Source organism: Onthophagus taurus, chromosome 7 (assembly GCF_036711975.1).
Source record: "Onthophagus taurus isolate NC chromosome 7, IU_Otau_3.0, whole genome shotgun sequence".
Taxonomy (NCBI): Eukaryota; Metazoa; Arthropoda; class Insecta; order Coleoptera; family Scarabaeidae; genus Onthophagus; species Onthophagus taurus.
The window spans coordinates 6,783,161-6,807,928 of record NC_091972.1 but is presented as its reverse complement, the minus strand read 5'-3'; the positions used below and the strand labels follow the sequence as shown (position 1 = coordinate 6,807,928).

The 24,768-nt window shown below is 35.2% G+C and overlaps 4 protein-coding genes and 1 long non-coding RNA gene across 6 annotated transcripts; 2 read left to right on the top strand and 3 right to left on the bottom strand.

The window, feature by feature from the left end:
* Window positions 1-1,557: 1,557 nt before the first annotated feature.
* LOC111418808 (Protein kinase C) lies at window positions 1,558-11,304 on the bottom strand. 2 transcript variants are annotated; one of them, XM_023051483.2, is made up of 7 exons: window positions 10,631-11,304; window positions 7,198-7,255; window positions 6,988-7,147; window positions 6,830-6,861; window positions 4,278-4,348; window positions 2,538-3,836; window positions 1,558-2,415 (listed from the first exon to the last, which is right to left on the bottom strand). In XM_023051483.2, exons 1-7 carry the CDS (start codon window positions 10,973-10,975, stop codon window positions 2,251-2,253), a joined length of 2,130 nt encoding a protein of 709 aa, XP_022907251.1. In that variant the 5' UTR covers window positions 10,976-11,304; the 3' UTR covers window positions 1,558-2,250. The 2 variants fall into 2 exon arrangements, with proteins under 2 accessions (XP_022907251.1, XP_022907252.1); XM_023051484.2 differs by lacking the exon at window positions 6,830-6,861 and having other exon boundaries at window positions 10,631-10,715.
* Window positions 11,305-12,908: 1,604 nt separating this feature from the next.
* On the bottom strand, window positions 12,909-14,037 carry LOC111418863 (uncharacterized). The gene is made up of 3 exons (XM_023051562.2): window positions 13,561-14,037; window positions 13,311-13,500; window positions 12,909-13,177 (listed from the first exon to the last, which is right to left on the bottom strand). Exons 1-3 carry the CDS (start codon window positions 13,965-13,967, stop codon window positions 13,055-13,057), a joined length of 720 nt encoding a protein of 239 aa, XP_022907330.1. The 5' UTR covers window positions 13,968-14,037; the 3' UTR covers window positions 12,909-13,054.
* A 62-nt stretch (window positions 14,038-14,099) lies between these two features.
* LOC111418861 (protein FAM50 homolog) lies at window positions 14,100-15,367 on the top strand. Its single transcript, XM_023051560.2, has 2 exons — window positions 14,100-14,557; window positions 14,617-15,367. The coding sequence occupies exons 1-2, from the start codon at window positions 14,213-14,215 to the stop codon at window positions 15,316-15,318; spliced, it is 1,047 nt and encodes a 348-aa protein (XP_022907328.1). The 5' UTR covers window positions 14,100-14,212; the 3' UTR covers window positions 15,319-15,367.
* Window positions 15,318-16,255, bottom strand: LOC111418862 (mitochondrial ribosomal protein L9). Its single transcript, XM_023051561.2, has 2 exons — window positions 15,789-16,255; window positions 15,318-15,739 (listed from the first exon to the last, which is right to left on the bottom strand). The coding sequence occupies exons 1-2, from the start codon at window positions 16,197-16,199 to the stop codon at window positions 15,365-15,367; spliced, it is 786 nt and encodes a 261-aa protein (XP_022907329.1). The 5' UTR covers window positions 16,200-16,255; the 3' UTR covers window positions 15,318-15,364.
* A 1,044-nt stretch (window positions 16,256-17,299) lies between these two features.
* On the top strand, window positions 17,300-19,583 carry LOC139430810 (uncharacterized). Its single transcript, XR_011641175.1, has 3 exons — window positions 17,300-17,805; window positions 17,896-17,966; window positions 18,023-19,583. It is a non-coding gene; the product is annotated as an uncharacterized lncRNA (long non-coding RNA).
* Window positions 19,584-24,768: the final 5,185 nt, after the last annotated feature.

Sequence of the window (24,768 nt, the reverse complement as noted above, 5' to 3'; positions counted from 1 at the left end):
ATCCATCTGTGAACATGCAAATGTCTGCCTGAACCAAAGAATTTTCGTTTCCGATCCAAAACTGCCGTTCAGGCAGTACAATCTAGTATCAAGCAATAATCACTGGTAGTGATCGCGTCAAAACTGACGGTATTGATAGCACATTATCAGTGGTTATAGTGTCTTCTGCAGCCTATTGGTAGGACATGTCGGAGCAATTTTAGGCGTATTACTTAAACCTGTAAATGGTAGTTCTATATGCAAATGCAAAGGAGATAGGCTAAGCAGAACATCCATTAAATAATAATAATACTTTATTCCTCCATTTTACCAAAAAAGTGTGGAGTGCGTCAATTTAACAATAATACAAATTAAATTCAAACATTAATTTGGAAAAACATGTCAATAGTATACATCGGATTTTCCGTTACAATAGCTCTCTGTCTTCTCCGGAATCATGGAACTGGCAGGATCCTTGTACCCTCCGAAATGTGATTGTAGATCTTGATACTCTGGTACAGCGCCGTCTTCTGAATCTTAATAAGGTGCGTTTTTGGTGGCACCAGACAGCAGTTCACCTTCCCACGAGTGTCTCGAGGATGTGATATTTCATATTTTTTGAAAAATTCAAAGTAATTCTTCCTAACCAATACGGCACATTCCAGAATATAAGTTCCATACAAGGTGGGTATTTTATAGTCTTTAAAGTAACTTCTACAGCTATCAGTATTTTTTAGACCAAAGTTTGCTCTTACACACCTCTTCTGTAGTATGAAGATTCTATCATACCAACACCACGGCCCCAAAAGACAACTCCATATCTTAGCAAGGAATGAACATATGCATAATACGCATTAATGCTGCCTCAATTTCAGCTGATCTGGAAATAATCCGAATGGCATATGAGAAATGACTGTTCTTGCCAGCAAGGAAATCGGTATGATTGGTCCAAGGCAGTCCAGGATGCATTTTCCAACCTAGAAACGAAATCTCTTTGTATTTAACTTTATGTTGTGCGCTTCAAACCAATCCGCAAGTTTATTCAAATCCACAGTAGGTGATTTCTGGATTTCATAATCGGTGCTACACCTCGCCACGGTCGTTGTATCATCCGCAAACATTGTCGTAATGTTGTTCGTTACACGTGGTAAGTCATTCACATACAGGAGCAACAATAGAGGACCCAATATGGAACCTTGAGGTACTCCCAGCTTGTCTTCCCTCTAAGCTCATCTTATTTCTGTTCCCTGTTCATTGTGGGCAACCACATATTGTAACCTCCCTAATAGCTAGGATTTCATCCATGACAAGCTAACACCTTTAAAACCAAGTCTCCAACTTAGACAAAAGGGTTGAATGATGTACACTATCAAAGGCTTTTGTGAGATTCATGAACAATGCTGTTGTGGCCTTTAATCCCAAGATATTTTCCAACAGTTGAAACATCGCAAGTTCGGTGGATCTTCCCTTCCAAAAACCATTTTGATTCTCATGCAATATATTATATTTAGAGTTGGCGTGCTTATCGCTAGCATTAAATTAACATATTTAAGATTTTAGTGACAAAAATAAAACAAATTTGTTTGTACATTAAATAATGTTTATTTAATCATTATTACATCATCAAGGGGGAAAGGGGGAGAATAGTAGGTACACCATTTACAGCAAAAAACAGACTGGTACAATTCGCTAGTACAAACATTATATAAACATAACAACGCGTGGCCGGGATGGTTTGGCACAAACGGAGCAAGTAGCGTGAGACTAGAGATAGATAGAGAGAGAGAGAAAAGGGAGGTTATGGTATGTAGGTACAGGAATTAGGAGGGGAAGGGCGTGGCTAGTGCTAAAACACAGACCTAACATCCACTTTTTGGGTTTTTAATGGCCGCAAACGACCCAGCTAAGCTCACATCGAATAAATATACATTAAAACACCGTAATATTATGTATATGTATACAGCGTGATATAATATTATTTTCATTTTTTTTAAATCCATATTTTTTTATAATGTAATCTTCATGTTTTTTTATTTTTTAAATTATTATTATTATGTATAGTGTAACAACGTGTAATGGTATGTACATTTCTCGGAAATGCACGTCGACCACAATCTGAACGGGGGAGAAGACGGGAGGCAGCTTCGGTATTGCACTCGGTGGCCCGGCCTGGCCCCGTCGTCGTCTTCGTCGTCGGGTCCCACGGCGGTGGTGGTAGTGGTTCTCGTCGTCGTTTCCGTAGCTACAAACGTCCTCCAAAACGATGGCCCGTTAATCGGCAACGAAACGCGCCGGATTGTAATCGCGGTTCATAAACGAGAACCCCTTGAACTCTTCCTGGTTAATTGTACGAACCACCTCCGGATTAACAGGTGTTAATATCGGTTCTTCTTTTGTAAATTCCGTATCGAAGTTTATTGTATCTTTTTTACTTTTCTACAACAAAAATAAATAAATTATTAAAATGTTATTTAACACATTGGCTGCCAGTTCATATATGAATGTCATTCATGACGTGGCAGCCAATGTGTTGATTAACCACTTAATTATTTCCTTACGATTTTTGGTTTAAACGGTGGCCGAACTCTCCGTTGCTCTAAAGCTGTCCAATCTATATCTTTAAAGAAAGCGTGTTGTCTAATTGCGGCTTCACATCCATGAGCAGTAACACAACCCAATCTTTTGCTAGGATTCTTAGTCATAAATCCTTTTAATATACTAACGGCTTCGCGACTTAACCAAACCGGATATAAGACATCATCGTGAAGAATCGACTCGAAAAGATCGTCCTCATTATCGGCTTCAAATGGTGGTTGGCCGGCCATCATTTCGTACATCAGTACTCCTAAAGCCCACCAGTCAACACTAGCACCATAATCAAGTTCTTGCAAGATTTCCGGCGCTATGTAATCCGGCGTTCCACAAAAGGTAGTTGTGGTTAAACCATCAAGAATACCTTCTTTACACATACCAAAATCGGCTAACTTGCAATGTCCTTCGAAATCTAACAAAATATTATCCAATTTTAAATCGCGATAAATGACGCCATGTTTGTGTAAAAATTGTAACGCCAAAGTTACTTCGGCCGCGTAAAATCTAGCTCGGGGTTCATCAAATTTTCGCGCCTTCTGAATTTGAAACATTAAATCACCGCCGTTAACATATTCCATAACGAAAAATAATCTTTCTTGAGTTTGGAAACACGAATGAATTGCGGTTAAAAAAGGATGCTTAGCAGCCAAAGCTAAAATACGTTTTTCCGTCATGGTACAATCAACGTCATCGTCTTGTATGATAACATCTTTCTTTAAAATTTTAACCGCATAAACTTCATCGGTATCTTTTTTCTCAGCCAACATAACTTTACCAAACGAACCTTTACCCAAAACTTTAATAAAATGAAAATCATCAACACCTAATTTCCCCGGCGTTGAATGATATTCATTTCCACCGTTATTCGATAGTTTTTCTTCAAACAATTTCGCTAATCTTTCATCAGTATTTAAAGGATTTTCCGCTCTAACCAAACTTTCTGTTTCACTCGTTTGAGGATCATCACAGGTAGCCCCGTCTACCGGAACGTATTTTGATCGTCTCGGCGTTTGTTTATCAGCGGGAGTAACTCCGATTTCATTCAGTATTTGTGCCATTTGTTTAGTATTTATTCCACAATTATTAGCCACGTTCTTTTGGCAACGTTTGTGCACATTTAATGAGCATACTTCACATTGTAAACCTTGCCTTATCAAACCATACAGAAGTGAGCCGCAATGATCGCAAAATGTAAATCGTTTGTAATTGTGCACGACGAAACGATGCGGGATGTTTACGTTGAATCCTGTACTTTGAGAACTTGACTAATAAAAAAAGTAAAACAAAGAATTATTTATTAGACAAAGTTTTATTAGATTTAGTGTTATGAAACTGTTATTGAGGTTGTATTTAAATATTTTAAATTAAACGAAATTTGTTGTTGAACTTATTTAAGTTTCACAAATATTTGAATGCAACCTCCACGATAAATTATAAGAACTAATCACCAACACCAAAATTTATCGAATTTGTTTAACTGGAAATAAAAATTATTAAACCAAAAGCCAAATTATAAAAAGAAATTTTATTCAACCCAAATTATTTAAACAGAAATGAAAATTAGTACCCAAAAGCTTAATTAGTTAATAATCATCTAAATAAAATGAAATGTTATAAGAAAAGCATGGTTCTTGTTAAAAAATTATCATATTGTTATTATTATTTTTTTTAAATAATTGATTTTGATTTTGAAATTAAAGTCGTACCTCATCTTTCATGCCGGGACACTTGGTGACAACCAGAAGGTGACATCTCTTGTGTACAACGCAGGTGCATACTGCCAAAAAAATACGATAAAAATGATCACCTTCCCTCGAAAAATTTTTAAGATGAAAAGTAGGTGGCGAACACACAACACTCATCAGCAAAAAATTTTTTTAATAATGCACTCTTACAACAAATTCTAGATTTTAGTTTCATTTTATAAAAGAAAATAAAAAAACACCTATGGTGTTAATGCGTTTGATGGTTAAAAGAAAATAAATAATGGAAAAAAAAATGTTTGTAACGTAAAGTATTTCTAGAGTATTTCATTCAAAATCAGAACAGTTTAAGCTGGATTAATTATAAATCTAATGATATTCATTTCGTTTTTCAATCTTTTATATCACAAAAATGAGAGGGCAATAAGAGTTACAATCAAATTTTGCAAGGTTCCTTTCTCTATAGAATCTGTGATACCTATGAGATTATCTTGTTAGAATCACATATCACTAATTCCAAAGCCATCCAATTCTGGCCTAAAATGTCTTGAAACATGGCACGATAGCGAACTCTATTGTCCTTAACATGGCAATCATTTTGATCAATGAAAAAAGATGTCTAATCACACCTTCGGCATAAAATCCACGTCACACGGTCACTTTTTGTGGTTGTAGTGGAGTCTTCTCTTGAAGAACGTGTGGGTTTGTTGCTGTGCAACACCGCATGTTTGCTTATTGACAAAGCCATTATGGAGCGAGATGCATTTAGGTTCAAATAGAAAACGATATTACTAACTTTTCTTCCTGTACTTTCCAAGTTTGTATAGCCAGACTCGTTGTGTCGCTTATATTGACTAATTCGTCGTTCGTCCATTTGTTCGACTTCCTTGCATGGAATGAAATCGCACTATGGCCTTCATTAAACAACATAGCCACAATATAAGCAGAAATTTCGACTGTTTTCAAGCCATAATGCAGGTGCTTTGGGGTTGGTAGTCAAACCGTCAAGTTGAAGCTTTAATTAGCATTCTGGGCATGGGCCCAAACATCGGATGAATAATTTTTTTTCAGATAGATCTTCATAAATTGCTAATACAGGTATTTATACATCTGGTAGAGAGTGATCAGATCCAGTTGATTTCATGAAGCACGTGTTTCAGGAAAAAATGTATGAAAATGTATGTAATTTGTGATACCCATGATATTATCGTGAGGTTATTTTGTTAGAACCACATATCACTAATGCCTAGGCCTAAATCCAATTCTGGCCTAAAATAGTCTTGCAACATGGTACGACGCGATATTTTCCTTATTAACGAAGCCATTGAGGAGGGAGATTCATTTAGGTTCAAATCGAAAATGATATTACTAACTTTTCTTTCTGTACTTTCCAAGTTTGTATAGACAGACTCGTTGTGTCGCTTCTATTATCTAATTCGCCATTTTTTAGACTTATATTTTGACTTCCTTGCAATTTAACTGTTTCAACAACTGGATAGAGTGGTAGAGTATGATCTCATCAAGTTGATTTCACGAAGTACGTGCTTCAGGAAAAAATGTATGACAAAGTTTTTGAAAGTTGCAAATGTATTTTCTCTATTAAGTCAAAAATAAATTGCTTCGTTACTGAAGACAACTTTTTGATGTAATTCAGGATTATTATAAACTTTAGCAGGACCCAATCTGAGAAGTTTCGGCGCTTCAAAAGCATTCAGTTCTTGAGTTAATTTGATTTTGTTTGCCACAATGTGGTTTGAGAGGTTCCTATTGCTGTGAATTGCATAGACCACTTTGGTTCATTCTGAATTGAAGCAGTTACAATGTAATTGAAAACGGATAAATGAAATTGGGTGGTTGGGAATTAATAAATGTGGAAGGCATCTAATAGTGATAAGGTGACTCACATCAATAGTAAATAAATTCAAATGCAGTTAGCCATATTTGATCTAGTGAAGTGATCTTTGTCTTGTTAGATATTGACAATGAATCAGACCTCAGTACTTCTGAATAACAAGGTATATATTTTATTTCTATATTATATGTGCATAATTAATAATAAAACATCTCACGCTGATTGAAATTTTGATTAGTCCAACTTAATTCTGATTTTAGTTCTAGAAACATTTTGTGTTAATAAAATTATGTACAACTTAAAAATGAAATAAAATTATAATTAATTTTAATTAGATGAAGATAACTTTTAAAAAGAAAAATAAAGAAGAAGATAAAATAAAACTTACAAAAGTGGTGTGTTCTTGCTGTTTTCTGAATGATAGAAAAGCGTGATTAGAGCCATGCGGTAAAAAATTTTTGATGGGTTGGCGTGCGCGTTGCGAAAATTAAAATATACACAGTATGAATATAATATAGGCTTAGATTTGTTCAGCGGATTTTAGCTTTTTGGCAGCAAAAAAAGTTTTTTTTTGAGTAGGTAATGGTCATGCAGCTTGCGGCAACTACACCAATAAAAACCACCTAGAAAAACTGCTTTTTTAAAATTAATTATTTTTTTAAGAGGCGACAACATAAGTAGTCACCCCAGCGTGCGTAGTTACCTTGACATTGATAGCCCTGTTTTCCCAAACCCCTGTCAAGAGATTGTGTGTAGTTAGTTACTTTCGAAAAACAATTTTTTTTCTTTTAATTTATAACTTTCCTAATTAATTTATTTTAATTTCTTTTTTTTTTTTGATTTATTTAATAATTAACTTACCATATAAATTCCCTGCAATGAGAACAAAAAGTAGGTTGACGCAAAAACGTTGCCATAAATTTGTGCCCGTTGACCTGGTGTACACGACGTCGCATCGCCCCGCGACGCCGATTGAAACCTTGGCGTTCTTTAAACTCCCTTGGTTTAGCCCCTTGAAATTCTAAAAAAAAAATTATTAACTAGAACTCATAAAAGAAATGTAAACTTTACCATTTGTTGTTTTTAAGTCGATACGAACATGTAATCGTCCTTTTGGTTCCAAATTAACCTGAAAAGACAAACAATGTTTTTTATCCATACAGAGTAATACTAAAAATTAAACAAAATATATTTCAATACATTCAATGTTTATATCGTGACAAGGATATAAAATTTTACTAATTATTTATATGCATTTTCTGTCAACTTCATCAATTATTTCCATGCACTTACTCATAGTATTAATGATCCAAAGATGCCAATTGTTTAATACTGGTCTGCATATGGCTTTAAAACTGATGATTTGGAGATAACATTCTGGGTTCGCAAATTACAATCTTTAATTGTATGCTCATTTCAGTGTATATATGATCTTTGGAGGTTTGAAAAATGTTAGCTCAAGGTGCTGCTATGTTGGTTTCCATACGCGGCCCATCCGCCAGATTTACCATGCTGATTTTCTATTCCAACATTGAAAAAATGGCTTGTAAATGATTTGCCCATAATAAAGAGGTAAAGTTTGCTGTAAATTAAATAGGTGTTTTAAAGACCATAATTTTTCACTACAAACAGGGTCTGCTTCTTGGTATAGGACCTAGTCTTGTATGTTCTGTCTCATTCCTTCTTGTGCTGTCTAGCTTTCCAGACAGCATTTGAACGGTTTTCCAACTGCATGCTTGTGACCCTCCATTACCGACGTAGCTCTTTCGTCCATCTCACTACATCCTGCAGCCTATGATCTCTCATTATGTCCACATTTCGTATTATGTCTCGGACAGCAATACATTTTATACTTTATTTTTGTAGTCCTCATCGTAACTTTTCTGTGAGATATTTCGGCTCTAGTCTCAGCTGCATAGGTGAGTACACATCGGACACAGGTCTTGTTACTCGCACTTTGCTACATGTCTTAGGCAGCCAGATAGTCTCGCTGCCTTATTTGCCTAATTCCTCACGTCATTCACCAACCCATGAGTATTAGGTGAGTAGAATCACTTTTTAAACACTCTATATAATAAGCTGCAGAAAAGGGATGAATCCCGAAGAACGCATTGTTGAGGAGAGGAATGTAAATTTATCATTGTTTCTCACTTAAAACGTTCTATTTTTAAAAAATTCTTTTATTTTAGATATTTTGTGTGGATGAAAGGGTCATTATGACAAATTTGTTCGATCTGACAAACCCAGGACAGCCGCATGTTTTGAGACAGAGTGCCTAGGAGATCGCAAAACTGAAGGTCAGATTGCGCCGAGATTTGCAGGGGTTCTAACGGTCCTAGTCTCTTGCAGGACACATTTCCAACTGTCCTAAAAGCTTCCTCCCACGATAAGATGGATCCCTGAGATGGCACAGCAACTCGAGGAGCAATATATATTGTACCGTTGACGCCCGGAGCTCCGCGACGATTGACTGGCCTCGTGAAAACTAGGTTTTGCAAACGCGCATTGAAACACTTTGGCAACTGAAAACGTTTGACAAACAAATTCCCCCACCAACGTTCTCGGTTAAAAACTAATTCCAGTAATGCCACCAAGTCTCATTGTAAAATAAAAGTTTCAATTCTGGGCCCTGTATTGATCTTTATGTCAAAATGAAATCAACTTTATAAAAAAAATTTTTCGCTGTATTACAGCGGATGTGAATTGTGATGCTTTTTTAAATATGTTTGTTTCCCGTGAAGATAGTCATCTTGAAACGAGATAGAGCATTCATTATAAGAGTTTTTTTTTATGCAAGGAGAGGTTGCTTTGTCTCCACTTTATAATTGAACCTTCTCCCTGGCATATGTGGTTTGGAATCCTTTGGTATCCTAGTTCCTGTATTAAATTCATCTTTATTTTCATTCCTGTATACATGACTAGATCAATGAGTTACTTCAACAGGTGATTCAAAACGTCATGTTTGTACCGAAGAGGTATGAATAAAAATAATTGCAATAAGTAAGTTCAGTTGGTAAACCGCCTGGTATTTCCAAAACCACTTGGTTTTTCATAATCGGTAGCGTTGTGATATCGATGTTAAAATTGACATCGAACAGCAATAAAAGTTTCCCAATCAGTTCTTCTCTATTTAACTTGGTTCATGTGTACTAATAGGTTTATGTATTCTAAAGTTGTGAGGCATTAAAATTTCGATTTCCTTGTATTAATTGTTAGTCGCTTCTTGCATTTGAAGGACCACGCCTGCTGACTTATCGCGCATAATTTGCAGATCTCTGGTAATATTGTAGTACATTTATCTCTGGTGTAGTATTCCTCACATATACATTACATTGTTGTTACGTCTGTTTTGGGTTGTATGGTTTAAAATAAACGTTGTGGTTTTCGTTTTCCTTTTTTTGATAAAATCTTGTTTAATTCCCTCATTTTGTTGAGTTTTAAACTTTTTTTAGATAATCTTTGTTTGGCTTGGCTTTCGAAGTTGCTCTTGGTTTGAATTTTTTTGATTGATTAGTTTTTTGGTACATTTCTTTGGCCATCCAAGCTTTTGATGTATCCTTTATAGTTTCCATCGATGATGTTGATAACACAATTAAGTAACTATTATTTCAACTTAATTAAAAAAAATTTAAGCTTGTTTAAAACGTGATTCGCCTTAACGCCTAAGCTCGACCTACTTTAATAATTTTTTGATAATAAAACAACCGTTTGTTATAATCCTAGATTAGTCTTTATTAATAAATTCATTTGAATAGTTTTAGCTTTATTTTTACCAGTAAACAGTTATTTAACTGGGCATTTTGCCGTCAAAACGAGTAGATAATTAATGATAGGAACTATTTCAAAACGACGAAACGTTTCAAAAGCGTTTTGCCTTTTGGTATTTCAATGAGAGCAGTAAAGTAAAATTGGCATCGTTTTTGTGAATCATTTAGGTTCGGTTTTCACTAAAATAGACACTGCAAAGGAAGTATGTAAAATTAAATTTAAGGAAAAGGAAGTAGAAAATAACACCATATCAAAAAACAAATAACAAATAAAGGTTTGTTTAACGTTATTTCGATTTTTGTTTTCACGTGTTTATTTTCTAACTATTTCTTTAAAGAAAACGAAACTCATTTCTTATTTATTGGGCTGGGTTGGTACTTTACATTTAACCTTGATGACCTAAATATCAAAACTAGAATCTAGGACTATGTATGTCATTGAATTAAAATGTTTTTTTAACAGATTTATTATAAACAAAGCAATCTTTTATTATTTTTAATAAATTAAATCGAATTTTTCTATTAAAATATAAATAAAATATTTTTATATCAATTTTATTTTAAAATCCCATCAATTTCAAATCATATCATCAAACATTTACGTAACCTTTTTTATCGACCCTTCCATATATAAAACAACAACAATATACAACCTATAAAAATGAGTTCATAGCACCCTAACAAAAAAAAATGATTCGAAACGTCAAAAAAAAATTAACCTAATTTTATTTTTTTACCCAAAAATCTCCTTCATCACGTTCCCTCGATAATAAATCCTCAAAAGGGATGCTACAATTTGCAACAAAATCATCTGGCGGTATTGTAGCATTGTGAAAAACCGTGAGGGTGATCTGTTTTGCATTTTCGACACTGTGCTCAAACGATTCATTCCAAACGGGGTCGAACGTTTTCTGTTTGGTTGTTGAACGGTCCACATGCACCTCGTCCACATCGACGGTCACGTACGGATCAATCAACTGTTCGTCCGGTTTTCCAAAAGTCACGTACTGCCTCTTCTGGCGATCCGTGGGTCTTAACCCGGATGCCTCGCAGATTTTCACGCGAACGTTCCCGGTAAACATTTGGGACTGCGCCCCCAAAACCGCCGCCGCCGCCGTCGCCGCCGCGTGGCCGCCGTTCGTTCGTTCTCTTTCGACACGCGCGCACCCCTTTCACTACCTTAGGGGAGAGGAACTAACGACGAACCCCCCTTTGATCGTTTTTTATCCTTCCAGTTTCTTTAAAACCACTGTATATTCGCAAACACTGTTTCAACTTCTTTTTTGTAAGGAAAAGTGAAAGATTAAGATGTGGTCGCGACAATCGTCTCTCACTACATAAGGAAACGCGAACGAGTTTTTTTTGTTAGCGGACGCCGTCGCCGTCGTCGCCGCCACCACTTGACAGATGAAGGTCGATCTCGATAAAAATCCGGACTGAACTCCCACAATACATTGCGCTTCAAGTTAATTTTACTAGTCGGGTACAGATGGCGCTAACAAATATTGATCCAGTTAATTCTTTTTGATAACTATAGATGGGGATTACAATATTTCACAACACAAAATATGTAAATTTTTCAAAAATAACCCAGAAAATGATACATTAATGAAGAACTTTAACAAGGTGAGCTAGGTTTAGCTCAGTCATACCCTTCTAGTTAGTGTTATCAGCGTAATTCGGGTACCCGAATTCATACCCTTCTTCTTCGCCACGTTTCTGGCATCTTGGTATCGCTGTGAGGGCCGTGAGGCCTTCGTCAATGATGCAGCACTTGTTGTTTCCGGGTTTCCTTTATTTTTCTAACAAACCCATAATCAATAAATATACACACTATGTAAATAGTTGTTCTAAATAAATACTCTATGTATAAATAAATAAATAAACAAATAACTAGCTCCACACTTCAAAATATGAGAGCTCTTCCTCATATATCTACACTTTCTATGCTTCAAAATATCACAACTCTTGTTTTGTCGGGGTTTTTCTTGCTTTCCCATTATTGCCTTCTCCTCCCTCTCCTTAGCACTTATCAGCTTTCTGATGTATTCCTCAACCGCTATCCATTCTCATCAGCCTTTCCTCTTTCTCCTTTGTCTCTACCACTCTTCCCAACTCAACCTAACAGAATCAAACCTAACCCTACCCAACAAAACCAAACCAAGCCCAACCTAGACATGGAATAAAGCATCATAATCTAAACACTAAAACATGTAATATCTCAACAACCTTCCAAGCTCGTAAGTATTCTTCTTTTTCAAACATGATATTGACGCAGTTCTCTGGTGTAAGTGTTTTTCCTTCCTGTTACCTCCTTTCTCTCCTATCTCCATCTCATATGCACAAAAAAAGTATGTGCCACGTCGTCCACCCTATTCTCCCAATAGACGCACATCTCGTCATAATCTCTCTTGTATTTAAACAGATACTGCTTATAGCAGCCATGGCCACTTAAAAATTGGGTAAAGACGTAATTCACTTCTCCTCATGTTCTCGTTATCCACGGTGTTAACTTCGGTATAAGTTTCTTTGTCCAACTTGCTTCACCAGTGTTTTCCGATCATCTGGATTCCTATTCTTCCATATGTTGTGACTTCGTGTTTATCAGTCAGGGCTGCATTTCTTCTTTTGACCATCAACTCTGTGGGGGCGCGGTTGTTATATGCCTTAGTGAGATCCACAAATAAGAGATGTGTTGTTCATCCTGTAGCTACTTTCTTTTCTATGATTTGGTTTAGACTAAATATATTATTTACCCGCTCTGAATTCCGCTTGGTGCCCATTCTTCTTGATTCAAATTTTTCACTATTCTTTATCTTATTCATATAAATCTGTAATTTAAATAGATATAATTGTAGAATATGTTCGTGAGACTTTACAACTATGAAAAACATGCAAATATGGAAACCTATCAGATATATTAGCTAAAATTCCTTTACGATATAATCGATATTACAAAAGATAACTAACCTGATCCAACATTCTTTCTTGGGTTGATTTGCCCCCCTTTAAATGTTCACTTTAAAATCTGTTTATTTTTCATAAAAAATCTAATAATATAAATAAATACAATAGAAATAATAATATAAATTACAATACTAGTTCTTTATCTTGCTCTCAATACACTTGTTTATCTTCCTGATTCAATATTTTCATAGATTTTATTGCTTTAACCGATTTGAACTATCATCCATTTGTTCCATAACATATCTAGTATCATGTTCTTCAGCAGAATCATCATCTCTATAAATATCGTGGCCACCACAATTTTTAGGGCATTTACACTGCAACAACCAAAAACAGGAGAGAAACAAGTGAGTTTAAAAATATATTAATATATTCAATCTATTTTAAGTAAAACAATAAAATCGATTAATATAATAGAACTGGGACGTTCATTTATGTCCCCATATGTACCTTTTCCTTGACATTATCGACTTGATACGCTGGACATTCGGAAAATACCACCGTATTCACGTTGTCGTAGACGTTATTATCGGTACCCTCCTCGTCATAGCTTTTGTAACAAATATGGGAGCATAATGTAACTACTATTATAACTGGGTACGTTATAAAGAAGATTACATTCATACAAAACTCTGTATTCCTAAAAAATATTTACAAAAAAAAATCAAATAAATCATATGAGTATTCAAAAAATGAATACTTCGAAAGTGGTCTAACTGTTCTTTTTCCGGTTTGTGGGTGAATGGGCCACCCAACAACGTCATAAACAACCGGACAACCAGCTAATTCCGGTTCTTGATATTTTTTAATCGGTCTTGGAAGATCCACAAGAAGATTCATTCCACACACTCCGATTTTCGGGAAAAATAACAATCCTATTAATCCTTTTAGTATTCCCAGACAAATTAGAAAAAGTAAAATCGCTAAAAATAGCACTATAATGGACATTCCAAACCCAACGTGTTGTGCTCCACCAAGTCGTTCATCTTCGCATGATCTTATCGGACGACTTTTTTTCTCCAATTCAGCCACCTTATCTTCAAAACCACCATAAACTGGATTTAAAACGAAAAAATACGTCACTAAGAAGTATTTTATAGTTAACATTTTCAATAAACTTCTTTAGATTGTCATGAAACATTTTAACATTTCAAAAATCATAAAAAATTTCAGACAATTCGAATACTTTTATTGCCATCTGTTGCATAATAACCGAAACACATCAACCATCTTTGTTTTGTTATCAAAATTTGACAGTTAACATAACCTAACTTTAACATCGTATTTGGTTATTTATTTTATTAACTTTGAAGTGCTTTGAAGAGTTGTGATTATCACTTAAATAAATCGAAATGGCTCATTATAAAGGTGCCGCAAGTGAAGCGGGAAGAGCGATGCAATTAATGAAAAAAAGGGAACAACAAATACAAGACATTGAATTGAGAAAGAAAAAAATTGAGGAAGATCTTAAGTTGAATAATATTGAAAATAAATTCGCAACACATTATGATGCCGTCGAACAACAACTTAAAAGTTCCACAATCGGTTTGGTTACTTTGGATGAAATGAAAGCGAAACAAGAAAATATAGTTAAGGAGCGTGAAAAGAAATTGGCACAAAAACAAGCGGAGAAAGAACGAGAACGGCAAAGACAAATGGAAGCGAAACAAGCTGAAAAAAATAAACAGAAAAGACAAGTAAGATTTCTTTATTGTATTATTTTTATTTTACTTATGTCGTAGGTTCAATTTCATAGATACAAGCTTTATCATTTAATTTGGAAGAAGATAACGATGAGGAAGGAGATAAGAATGATGATGAAGAAGACGAAGATGAGATGACTTGGAAGCGAAAGAATGTAACTGAGGAAGTAAAAGTTAAGAAGATTAAAAAAGATCCAACTGTTGATACAAGTTTTTTACCTGACCGTGAAAGAGAGGAAGAGGAAAATAGATTACGAGAGGAACTTAGACAAGAATGGGCTGAACAACAGCAAAAATTAAAAGAAGAAGAAATTGATATTACTTTTAGTTATTGGGATGGTTCTGGGCACAGAAGAACTGTAAGAGTTAAAAAAGGAAATTCTGTTTATCAATTTTTACAAAAAGTATTAGAATTGTTACGAAGAGAATTTTCTGAATTAAAAACGGTTATGGCCGATCAATTGATGTATGTTAAAGAAGATTTAATTTTACCTCATCATTATACTTTTTATGATTTTATTGTAACTAAAGCAAGAGGTAAAAGCGGTCCGTTATTTACGTTTGATGTTCATGATGATATTCGATTAGTGAGCGATGCCACAATTGAGAAAGAGGAGTCGCATGCTGGAAAAGTATTGATGAGGAGTTGGTACGAAAGAAACAAACACATTTTTCCAGCAAGTCGTTGGGAACCTTACGATCCAACTAAAGTTTATGATAAATATACTGTTTCTGATAAAAATAAAAAACAATAAACATTTTTATTTTTAGTTTAATTTTGAAATAAACGAATTTTTTAATCTATTTTTTTTCTTCTAACTCTTTGTTAACAGAATTTATTTTTTCTGCATCTTCTGGAAAGATTGGCTCTGAGGGAACTTTCCAAAAATCATGAATATGAGGTAAACGTTCCATTATCCCAGTACTCCAATGATGTATTCTACATTTTACATCAACTTTTTCTTGGTTATTTATAGTAATTGTAATGTAAAACGATTTATTTTCAATATCCATGTTAGGTCCTTTTATCGTTTTTGATGGCATTGTAATACACTCCTCTGGAACAACATAACCACATTTTCTGAATGAAGTTCTTATATGCCATGGTTCTAATGTCCATGGGATTTCTTTATTCATTATTACAGAAAGAGTCATTCGAGATAAAATGGTCATTGTCTAAAAAAATTAATTCATAAGAAGCTCTAACCACAAAATTTAAACTTACTCCTTCAACCGTTGGTGAACTAAAACTTCTTTTATCCTTTAAATCAGTATTTAGATATTTTTTTGTATTTTCAGGTGTTGCATAAATAGCTAAACCTGGTAATAAAAGGTTATTGTAACCGTATTGTGGACGTACGGAAACTTTTTCACCAACATCTCCTAATCCTTCAACATAACTGGTTAAAATTACTTCTAAATCGGGTTGTTTTTGACTGTCTAAATGCTCTACAAGATTGTAAATGTAATGTTTCGGTTTTAATCGTTTTGGTTCTGCCCCTTTTTTATGGAGATAAGGCGCGTTTCTTCTCTTTAAAATAAAAGTCGTTCTTAATTGTTGATTCAAACAAACTTCCGGTGTTAAAAGACGACTTTTATTAAGGCTTTGGGTCAATTTATTAATATGTTTCCACATTTTAAATGTTTATCAAATTTCTATCTTTAGAGGTTAGGTTTAGAAAAGTTTTTAGCTTATTTCCTAGATGGCGGGTTATGTTAAATTTCTTTTTATTATGGACGTTCCATAATAGATGGCGCTAAATGTATTAAATTAAAATTTGATTAGCATTTTGAATGTAATTTCCATATAATTAACAATTCAAAAAGGAAACATACATGTTCATAAGCGGAATTCAATTAATCAGGGGTATTCTGCTGTCAGGTGAGCGCTTATTGTGGGGCTGTCGTTGCTACGACCGCCGGAATATTTTATGCCTTTTTGCATTTTCAATGTTTGCAACCGTGGCAGGTTGTATTGGGGGCCCCTATGACGGACTCGACTCGACTGGACGTCTTCTCCTGGAAGTAATTTAGGGAATGGTTATTTAATAGGGCCCCCTTGTTAACCGCGATGATGTACGAGTTGCCCTGTCAAAATATAACATGTAAATGTTTATCAATTTCAATTTCATATATGTATGTATATGGGGAAGAAGGAGCAGGTGATCATTTCAACGTTAAAGTGTCGTTCTGCACGTTACAGTTCTTTGTTCATTCAATATAAATGCACATTAAAGTTATTAAACGTTCAATTTATGTACATAATCTCACTTTTTCTTAAGCGGCTGTCAAAGTTTTAGGTTAGTTTCAATTTAAAGTTCTGTTTTGGAGACTTTTATCATTGTGATGGCTTGAAGGTGGATTAGATGGATGGGACGATTTATTACGAATTAACATCGACGAAAATTAGGAAAGCGGCAGGTTTAGAGGTAAAGAAATGATACCCCATCGAGGGTCAGAAAACAATAATTAAGAAACAGATGTAGGGAGTTAATTAAAAACCTAGAGGTTTCTCATCGTTTCGTTTTCTTCTTTCCTTTTCCTTCATCCTCGACGTAATTGAATGCCTGGTGATCTGGTGTCGGAGCGTTCCTTTTAGGTCTTTAGGAAAAAAGGCAAAAGGTCAAAGTCTATTGGAATGGATCTCAACCTTAGCTTACAAAGAAAAAAGAAAATCACTATCGGGGGGTAATATGCTATTATGATTTAAATTTCAACAAATTTAAAAATATAACTTACTATTTAATATTTTTTTAATGGAGAATTTTAGGGTCTCTGGTAAAATGTAGAAAAGAAAGATGCGATTTAACGATGAAGTTAGAAAAGGACAAAAGGATCACCAACAACGTCTACGACAACGATGGCTTGGGTACAAGCTCAGGCGGAGGTTCGACGCAAAAGGCAGAGAGAAACCGCGCGTCATATAAAGAATATTATTTATTGGCAGGGTATACAATGAGCCGGTAATGGGAGGACCGGGGCCCCGGAGCTTTGCTGCAGTGGGCGAACGGGCCGCCGCCGCCGGACGGGCCACAAAGGACCGAGAGGGCCGCGCATATTTATGCAGTAATTAGTGCATGTAGAGGATGCCATTAACATGGGCCCCACGACGCACGACCACTCATATTTCACTTTTATTATTATTATAAGACGGCTTCTCTCGCTCTTCTACGATCCTTTCTACGGTCATCTACGATTGTTATATATCCGACGGGAATCTATGCATCGATGTGCCTATTTAGGTGAGATTCCATAAAAAATTTGAATTATTACGTAATCTTAATTATTTTCTCTTATCCAAATTCAATTTCGAAATTTTCTTGTTTTCACAGTTTCCATTTTAAGATGGGTTTAAAACGAATGAATCCGGGATCGTAAATTGTTTCCTTCTCGGGAGAGAGAGGTAGGGTTTTATTTAATTACTTTCCGTATGACTATCAGTGGCGTCTTAACTCGCAGTTAAGCAATTAAACCGCCCCGAGCGGCATACATAACGAGTGCTTTATGCAAATGACGATGGGGGGCTCCAACATTGGTTCTTGTGAAAACGCGGAAAACGCTTGCGACTCTCCGTTTCTCGACGGCGAAAGATTACATTAGCAATTCCGGGTGGTGGCGGGGTGCCGGGGAACCCCGCGAGACGCAAAAATTAATTTTAAAAGGGTTCTCGCGTCTCGCCAGATGGGCCAAGAACTTTTCCTCGCCTGGGCAGCGTCCTCGGAATTAATTCCCCGGGTGCCGACCCTCTCTCTACTTATAAAATGTAAATTTCATTAACCTGATAAGGCGTTGGTGCCCCGTATTTTCCTGTTTTTGTACAAATAAAGAGTTTAGATGTGAGGAAAATTTAAATTTAACTTTTTACACTGTTAAAAAAATAGTTTTTGACTATTTAGTAGTTTACTTTAAACTAATTTTGGTAATGTAATCTGTAGTTCAACCGATAACACCGGTCGCAAAGGTAAGAAGAGTGTACATGGTCCCGTCGTGGGACGTCATTAATCTACGGGGCGGACAACAACGGTCCAGCAGGACGTGGTGCACCTGTACCGCGCCGAAACCGTCCGCGACCATTAATTATTGCCTTCTACTTGAGCACGTGTGTGTGTGAATGTGTTCGGTTACTGGTTTGGGGCCCGTTGGCTTTACTACGTCTTAGTATGGTCGCGGGGCTTCTTTGAGTGTTGTCTTCGCGACCACCAACCATTTCCGGTTACCAAAACGAAGTACTCCCATAAATTTAAATCGGTCGTATACGTTTTATAAAGTGCCACGATAATCAGGTGAGAGATCTTAACAATTAGCGTGTCCTTCTTTATCAGTAAGTTGACATCAGCTTGATACCGTAAAAAAGGAGTTATAATTGTAATAGCAGGTGGAATAAAAAATTGTTTCTCTCTTCGTCGATTTTTTAAATGGTGATTAGTGATAAAGTTAACCACAAAATGCGCTTATGAATGCCATAAAAACCATTACCGCGAAGTTAGTTGTGTGTGTAGATTGATAAAGTCATTGCACGTGACGTTGGGGCCACGTCTACTAATTTTTTTTATAAAAACGAACGAACGAAGGTACAGTGTGTGTGCGTGCAGTGGGTGGCACCTGAAAATAACCGAGTACGCACCAATGGCGGAAGGATCATGGCGGTGGTGGAGCCATCGACCATGTGTGCACATGAGCACCTATAAGAACTACCTATGAGAACGTGAGCCGGTTGTCGTCATTCCACGTGGCTACTACGTGTGTGTGTGGACGAACTAAGCATGGGAAATGTGTAAAGGACGTGGTGATTTTACGACAGTCGGCGCCATTGGATGGATCTGGATTAGCATTTTCCATTTCCTTCGCGCAAAACCAGTGGAAGACATCTACTAAGTATACGCAGAGAATGGTCACTATTCGAATTTATGTGTCCGTTTATGAAAGGAAATAGGTTGGGTTCTATAGAAAACGAATGTTATTGAAGAGTTCGGTTTCTTCGAAAGAAAAATATTTACAAAAATTTATATCTCTAAAATTAGAGTTTATATCGAAAAATAGAAAAAAGCTAACGGTTTTAATAGATAGAAAGGAATTTTGATTGTATTGAAATTTAAAAACAAATTTTTTTAAAGTTTATAGAGAGACAAACAATTGAATTTTTAGTTTCTATTTTATATTTCTACTAGAATCTCTAAACAGGAGGGGATGTCAAATTTCATATGTCACATCTTACCGAGTTGTATTTAATTTATAACAAGAGATCTGTTATAACAATTTGACTACAATTTGAAAGATCGAATTAGAACAGATTTATCAGATTAAACAGAAATCTAAACGTGTTCTATGACCAATCTAATCAAGAGTTTTAATATGTCTAAAAAATCATTAAAATATCAATGATTATCAATTATCGAGTTTATGATTTATTCTTCTGATAGCCATAGTACATTGCTAGATAGTTTAGTCGTTCTAGTAACTTGTTCTAGGCTTGAACTAACTTTTAGTAGACATTATTTGAAATAGACCTATTTAGTTGCATTAGATTTTTTTATCAATCGATCGAGGTAGTTAACCAGAACTGGTACTTGAACTACCTGAGCAGTTAGTAGTTATATAGCTATATTACAGTTTCTTATCTTTCTAAGCGTATAGAGCTAATTCAATTACAAAGTCATTGAGTTTTGTTCTGTTTGTGATTAGCAGCAGGTATTAGAAGACCAAAGCATCGTAGACAAAAACATTAGATATTGTCCAGAATTTATAATTTATATTATTACTTTATTTGAAAGAGTATTCGTGTAATATATATTGAAAGTAATTTCTGCCAATAATCGTTGTAGCTTCGCTAGACGGAGTATTCATGAGCTAAAATTCTCGATAATTATGTGGTAGGATCTATCATTGATGGCAGTTGCAGCATTTCAAACCAGAATTTGACTGTATAAAATTCAAGCTGACAGTTTTTCTTGATGCTTTCGTGACGAATGGCTTTGCATGTAAGCTAATTGATTGATATAGCTATTCAAGAATGGAATCAAGGTTCACTTCGAACAGCTCCAGAGACCAGGAGTATAAGTCAAAGTTTGAATGCCGTTTTCAGAACACCTATTTTGCTCTGCTATCCAGTTCATAACATTTTTAATGTTATTGACTTTTGTATCTTGGAAACGTTAAATCCAAAGGAAAATGAAAATGATTTTGCTCGTATGTTAGACGTATACATTTTCGATAGATATTTTCCTTTCTTTAGCTCACTCCATTCGTCTTTATTGATATATCCCACGTTCAACACTGTGTGTATACATTTATCCCAGACAGGAAATAAATGAATAATTGTCTCTATAACAACCATGTCGCATCAACACAATTGTTCAGACCTCACAAATAATAAACACACTACAAAATACTGCAAAGACAACTATCCAAGGAGAAATATGCGGTCATATTGAAGGTCAAGCTATTAACTGTGGCACTGAAATATCCCATACTAATTTATTATGGCTCTATTCTGGTACAGACTATTTTTAAAATTTTCAGAATCTATGTATTTTATTACTTCTAAAACTGTAATAAAGATTCTAATAATCAAACAAACCATTTCAATTATAAAATCTTCAAAGAATCTAAATAGAAATAAAGAATAGACGTCCTTGTGCTTTTCAATTTGCTTTAAAATTATACTTCTTTTGCCAAAACAATTTTAATTGTAATAATAAAGGAAGTCTATAATAATTTTGTATTAATATCATTTATTTTATAAACGGAATATACTTAATATAAACTTAGTGACGTGGGAATCGTAACACCGCGAGGTAGAAATCTTTTAATAAAACTTGGCAGAACCTTTTAACTATTAAAATGTTTTTTACATAACTTTTATTATTAATGGATTCTACTCTATTTTAGTAGTCAACCTTTAATTCATGCTGTATAGCTTGTAGCGGAGGATGTAGCAAGTTTCTCAGTTGCTTCCCCATAATGTCCCAAACAAGATCGATGGGCGAAAGATGAAGAGATTGCAAATTGGACCGCAAAACGTTTTGCAATATATGTCCAACTACTAAAGAAATGGAAGGCTATGGAGTTCTACTACCTCATCCATATATCGCTGGTTCTTCATATTGTCTCGGAGGAATACCTAGCGAGACCTTCCATAAATTATAACACCCCAATTGCACATGCCTCGCAATAGAAAATTTAGGCTCGTTGCTGCCATAAGTCGCAGAAGAAGTCTTTTTCTGCAACGTTTCTATCCCTTTCTAGACTTTGCTTGATGGGCCAAGTATGACATGATGGTGTATTGGTTCTGCTGAAGGCAATTTGGAATTTCTCACATCCCAAGGCACTACTCCAGACAGGAAGCAATATGATATTGCCATAATTCGCATGAAACATTTCACTACTTGGATATTCAGTGATTCAATTTATCATATTTCCTCGCTAGGGATGGTCTCATTCTAATAGTACCCCGTTTTACGGTTTAAAGCAAATTTGTCACCGAATGCAAGCTGAAGACAACTGGTGCAAGTTTTATAACAATCAAAAATTAGATTGAAAAGTTCGAGATAATTGGTAGTGTTTGTAATTGCAGTATTGGCAATGTTGGTCGTCGAGTGTGAAAACATAGAAAAAATACAAAGTGTGATTTAAAATTGCCCGCTTTCATTTGGATGAGTACGTCAATAAGCAAAATTACTGCATTTGTGGAACTGAAAATCGCTCTTTCGCGATCGATAATCGGTGCGATATTAATTGAAGGTACGATAACTGCCAAATGGCTGCGGTAACAGCCATATAAAAGGTTATCGAAAGTATCGATGCCTCTAAAGCATATTTAGTTACTTTTAAACCTTGAATAATACTTTTGAACTCAACGATTTCTTAAAATTTGATTAAGAAAAATGGTGTTAGTAGTATTTTATAAAAAAAATGTAGATTTTGCGTTGATGAAGACCAGTCGCAAGAACCTCGTCGCTTATTGCATATATAAATTGCGAGTCGGGGTGCTAATTGCACCATAAATCGAGGTGCTCGCGGCGGGGTAGCGCCCCTCAGGTGTATATACCCTTTCGCTAGTTTTAATTAGTTACAAGTTAAGTGCTGCCCCCTCATTTCCCTTTGCCGCCTTCTCTTGTGCACAGCGAAAACGGCTAATAACACAGCAGCCCTCGGATTAAATTATTAACCGGCTGTTTAGATTCGAGTGGATGAGTATAAAAAAATTTAAAAAAAACTGTATTAATTATAAAAGAGATTTTGTAAAGAGATCTCTTAATTGATTTTTTAAAAAGTTGTATCTTATGGCGTGTATCGTGACAATTACTTACATTATGTGTACGACAGGGGCATAATTGCATCAAAACTGGTCGAGTTCTGTATAAGTATTAAGTATCTTCACCGGGTGCTCGTCTCTTTACGATCGGTAACCGGTTACGAAAAATATAAAAAGCGAATTTTAATTAGGACCATGCCGTATTGATGGCTGTCGGACAAATTAAATTACTCGCTATCGTGATGAAGAACCATTTTATCAATTTTTTCTTTGAATTTCTTTACATCCATTAAAATTCTTTTAAAAGATTTTTAACTTTTATTATTCCATTCGAATTATACGATTAATGTTGTGTTTATATTGTAACAATGAAAATAAAAGGATTAAACGAGAGAGAGAGATTACACAAAATAAGGGTGTGTATTACTTCGTCGGCGCCGAGGTTCGTAGACTTTGTTACGGGGTTGTTGTTGTAGCAGGAAGCAACGTGGCTCGGCTCTATGCTGCTGTGCGAAATTTACACCGTTAATAACGTGACTATAAAATAATTAACTTTACGACGGAGCCGGCGTAATTTTCGAAATTGTTTATTCGACGCCCTTTCATGGCTTCTCTCTGTTTATATCTCAATTTGATTACACCTCCAGGGAAATTCTCTTTCTACTACTTAACCGATAATATTGCGTTTACAATTCCTTTCAAAAATTTCTAAATTCATTTTCAAAATAAATTCTTTTCTCGGAGTTTATCAACGCCGACACAACAGTTTAAGTACACCCTTAACCACTCTCCAACAAGATATCGGCTTAAATCTTTCTTATAAAGCTAATAATCCTTATCGTCCGAAATGGTGATGATTTAGGTTGGTTTTTAGATGGAACATTTTGTTTTAGTATTGACGCAACTATTTTTTGTCAAAAAATCAACTACCCGACAGAATTTCAGAAATTAAATCATTGAACAAAGAACGTGTGGTTTGTTGATACATAAATGCAAGAACTAGAACACAAAGATTTTACATTATTTATTGCAATGACTATGTACTAGTGATGGAACGGATATCCGGCAACTATCTGGTATTCGGCCATTTCTTAAAATTCGGCTTTCGCCGGATATTAAAAACCTAGTAATCCACAATTCACTGGGATTAGTATCTTTTTTAGGTGTTGGACACTGCAGATAATAATCAACTTCAACCCCAATAGGACTTTTTAGGAAAATGATACAGAAACATGAAGTAATTTCGACATTAAATGTGGGTGGAACACAAATATTCTCTGGTTAGGATAAGACTGTGTTATTTTGGATCATTTGAAAAATTTCTATCCAAAATTTACTCACGTGGTAAGTGAGTGCAACAATTTAACTAGTTTCATACACCAACATTGCCCAGATTGACAGAGTACAAGTAGTCAACCAACATTTCCCAGAAGAAACGTTAGTGTTCATTGCAAACCACTATCGTCCAATCTATTTCTGTCTTTATAAAAAGTGTTTGGAAAACTTTGTTTCAGGAAAAATCATTCTACAACTAATGAACTAGCCTAGATGAGACATGTTATTCCTCACTTAATCTTTAGCGCGCCGGGGTTTTAGGTAACATATTGTCTGAAGAAAATCGACACAAAATGTAGTTCATATGATGTATTTATCATATACAAAGTACTTATAACATACCATATAACAGACCAACTTAAGTGGTGGTCCCGGTCCTCTAAAGGTTAATATCATGGTGCATGGTATTCTTCTCAGCGCAATCTCTCAACTATGCATACATATAGCACATCATAGCACAAAATGAAATTTTACTAAGCTATCTAATACCTAGGAAGTATTTGGACCAATCAAGGCAACTAGGAAGACTGTGACCAAGATTAATCAAGTCAATTTAAGCTATAAATGAGAAAATTGATAATAAATGTATTTATTTATTTTACTTTCATGAGACACA

Coding starts and splice junctions, on each gene's coding strand:
- LOC111418861 (XM_023051560.2), top strand. CDS start 14,213: ATGGCTCATTATAAAGGTGCCGCAAGTGAAGCGGGAAGAGCGATGCAA. Junction 14,558..14,616: donor AAAATAAACAGAAAAGACAA/GTAAGATTTCTT, acceptor TCAATTTCATAG/ATACAAGCTTTATCATTTAA.
- LOC111418863 (XM_023051562.2), bottom strand. CDS start 13,967: ATGTTAACTATAAAATACTTCTTAGTGACGTATTTTTTCGTTTTAAAT. Junction 13,501..13,560: donor ACAGTTAGACCACTTTCGAA/GTATTCATTTTT, acceptor AATATTTTTTAG/GAATACAGAGTTTTGTATGA. Junction 13,178..13,310: donor TCGATAATGTCAAGGAAAAG/GTACATATGGGG, acceptor TGGTTGTTGCAG/TGTAAATGCCCTAAAAATTG.
- LOC111418808 (XM_023051483.2), bottom strand. CDS start 10,975: ATGTTTACCGGGAACGTTCGCGTGAAAATCTGCGAGGCATCCGGGTTA. Junction 7,148..7,197: donor CGACTTAAAAACAACAAATG/GTAAAGTTTACA, acceptor TTTTTTTTTTAG/AATTTCAAGGGGCTAAACCA. Junction 2,416..2,537: donor CACCGTTTAAACCAAAAATC/GTAAGGAAATAA, acceptor TTTTTGTTGTAG/AAAAGTAAAAAAGATACAAT.
- LOC111418862 (XM_023051561.2), bottom strand. CDS start 16,199: ATGTGGAAACATATTAATAAATTGACCCAAAGCCTTAATAAAAGTCGT. Junction 15,740..15,788: donor GTTCACCAACGGTTGAAGGA/GTAAGTTTAAAT, acceptor TAATTTTTTTAG/ACAATGACCATTTTATCTCG.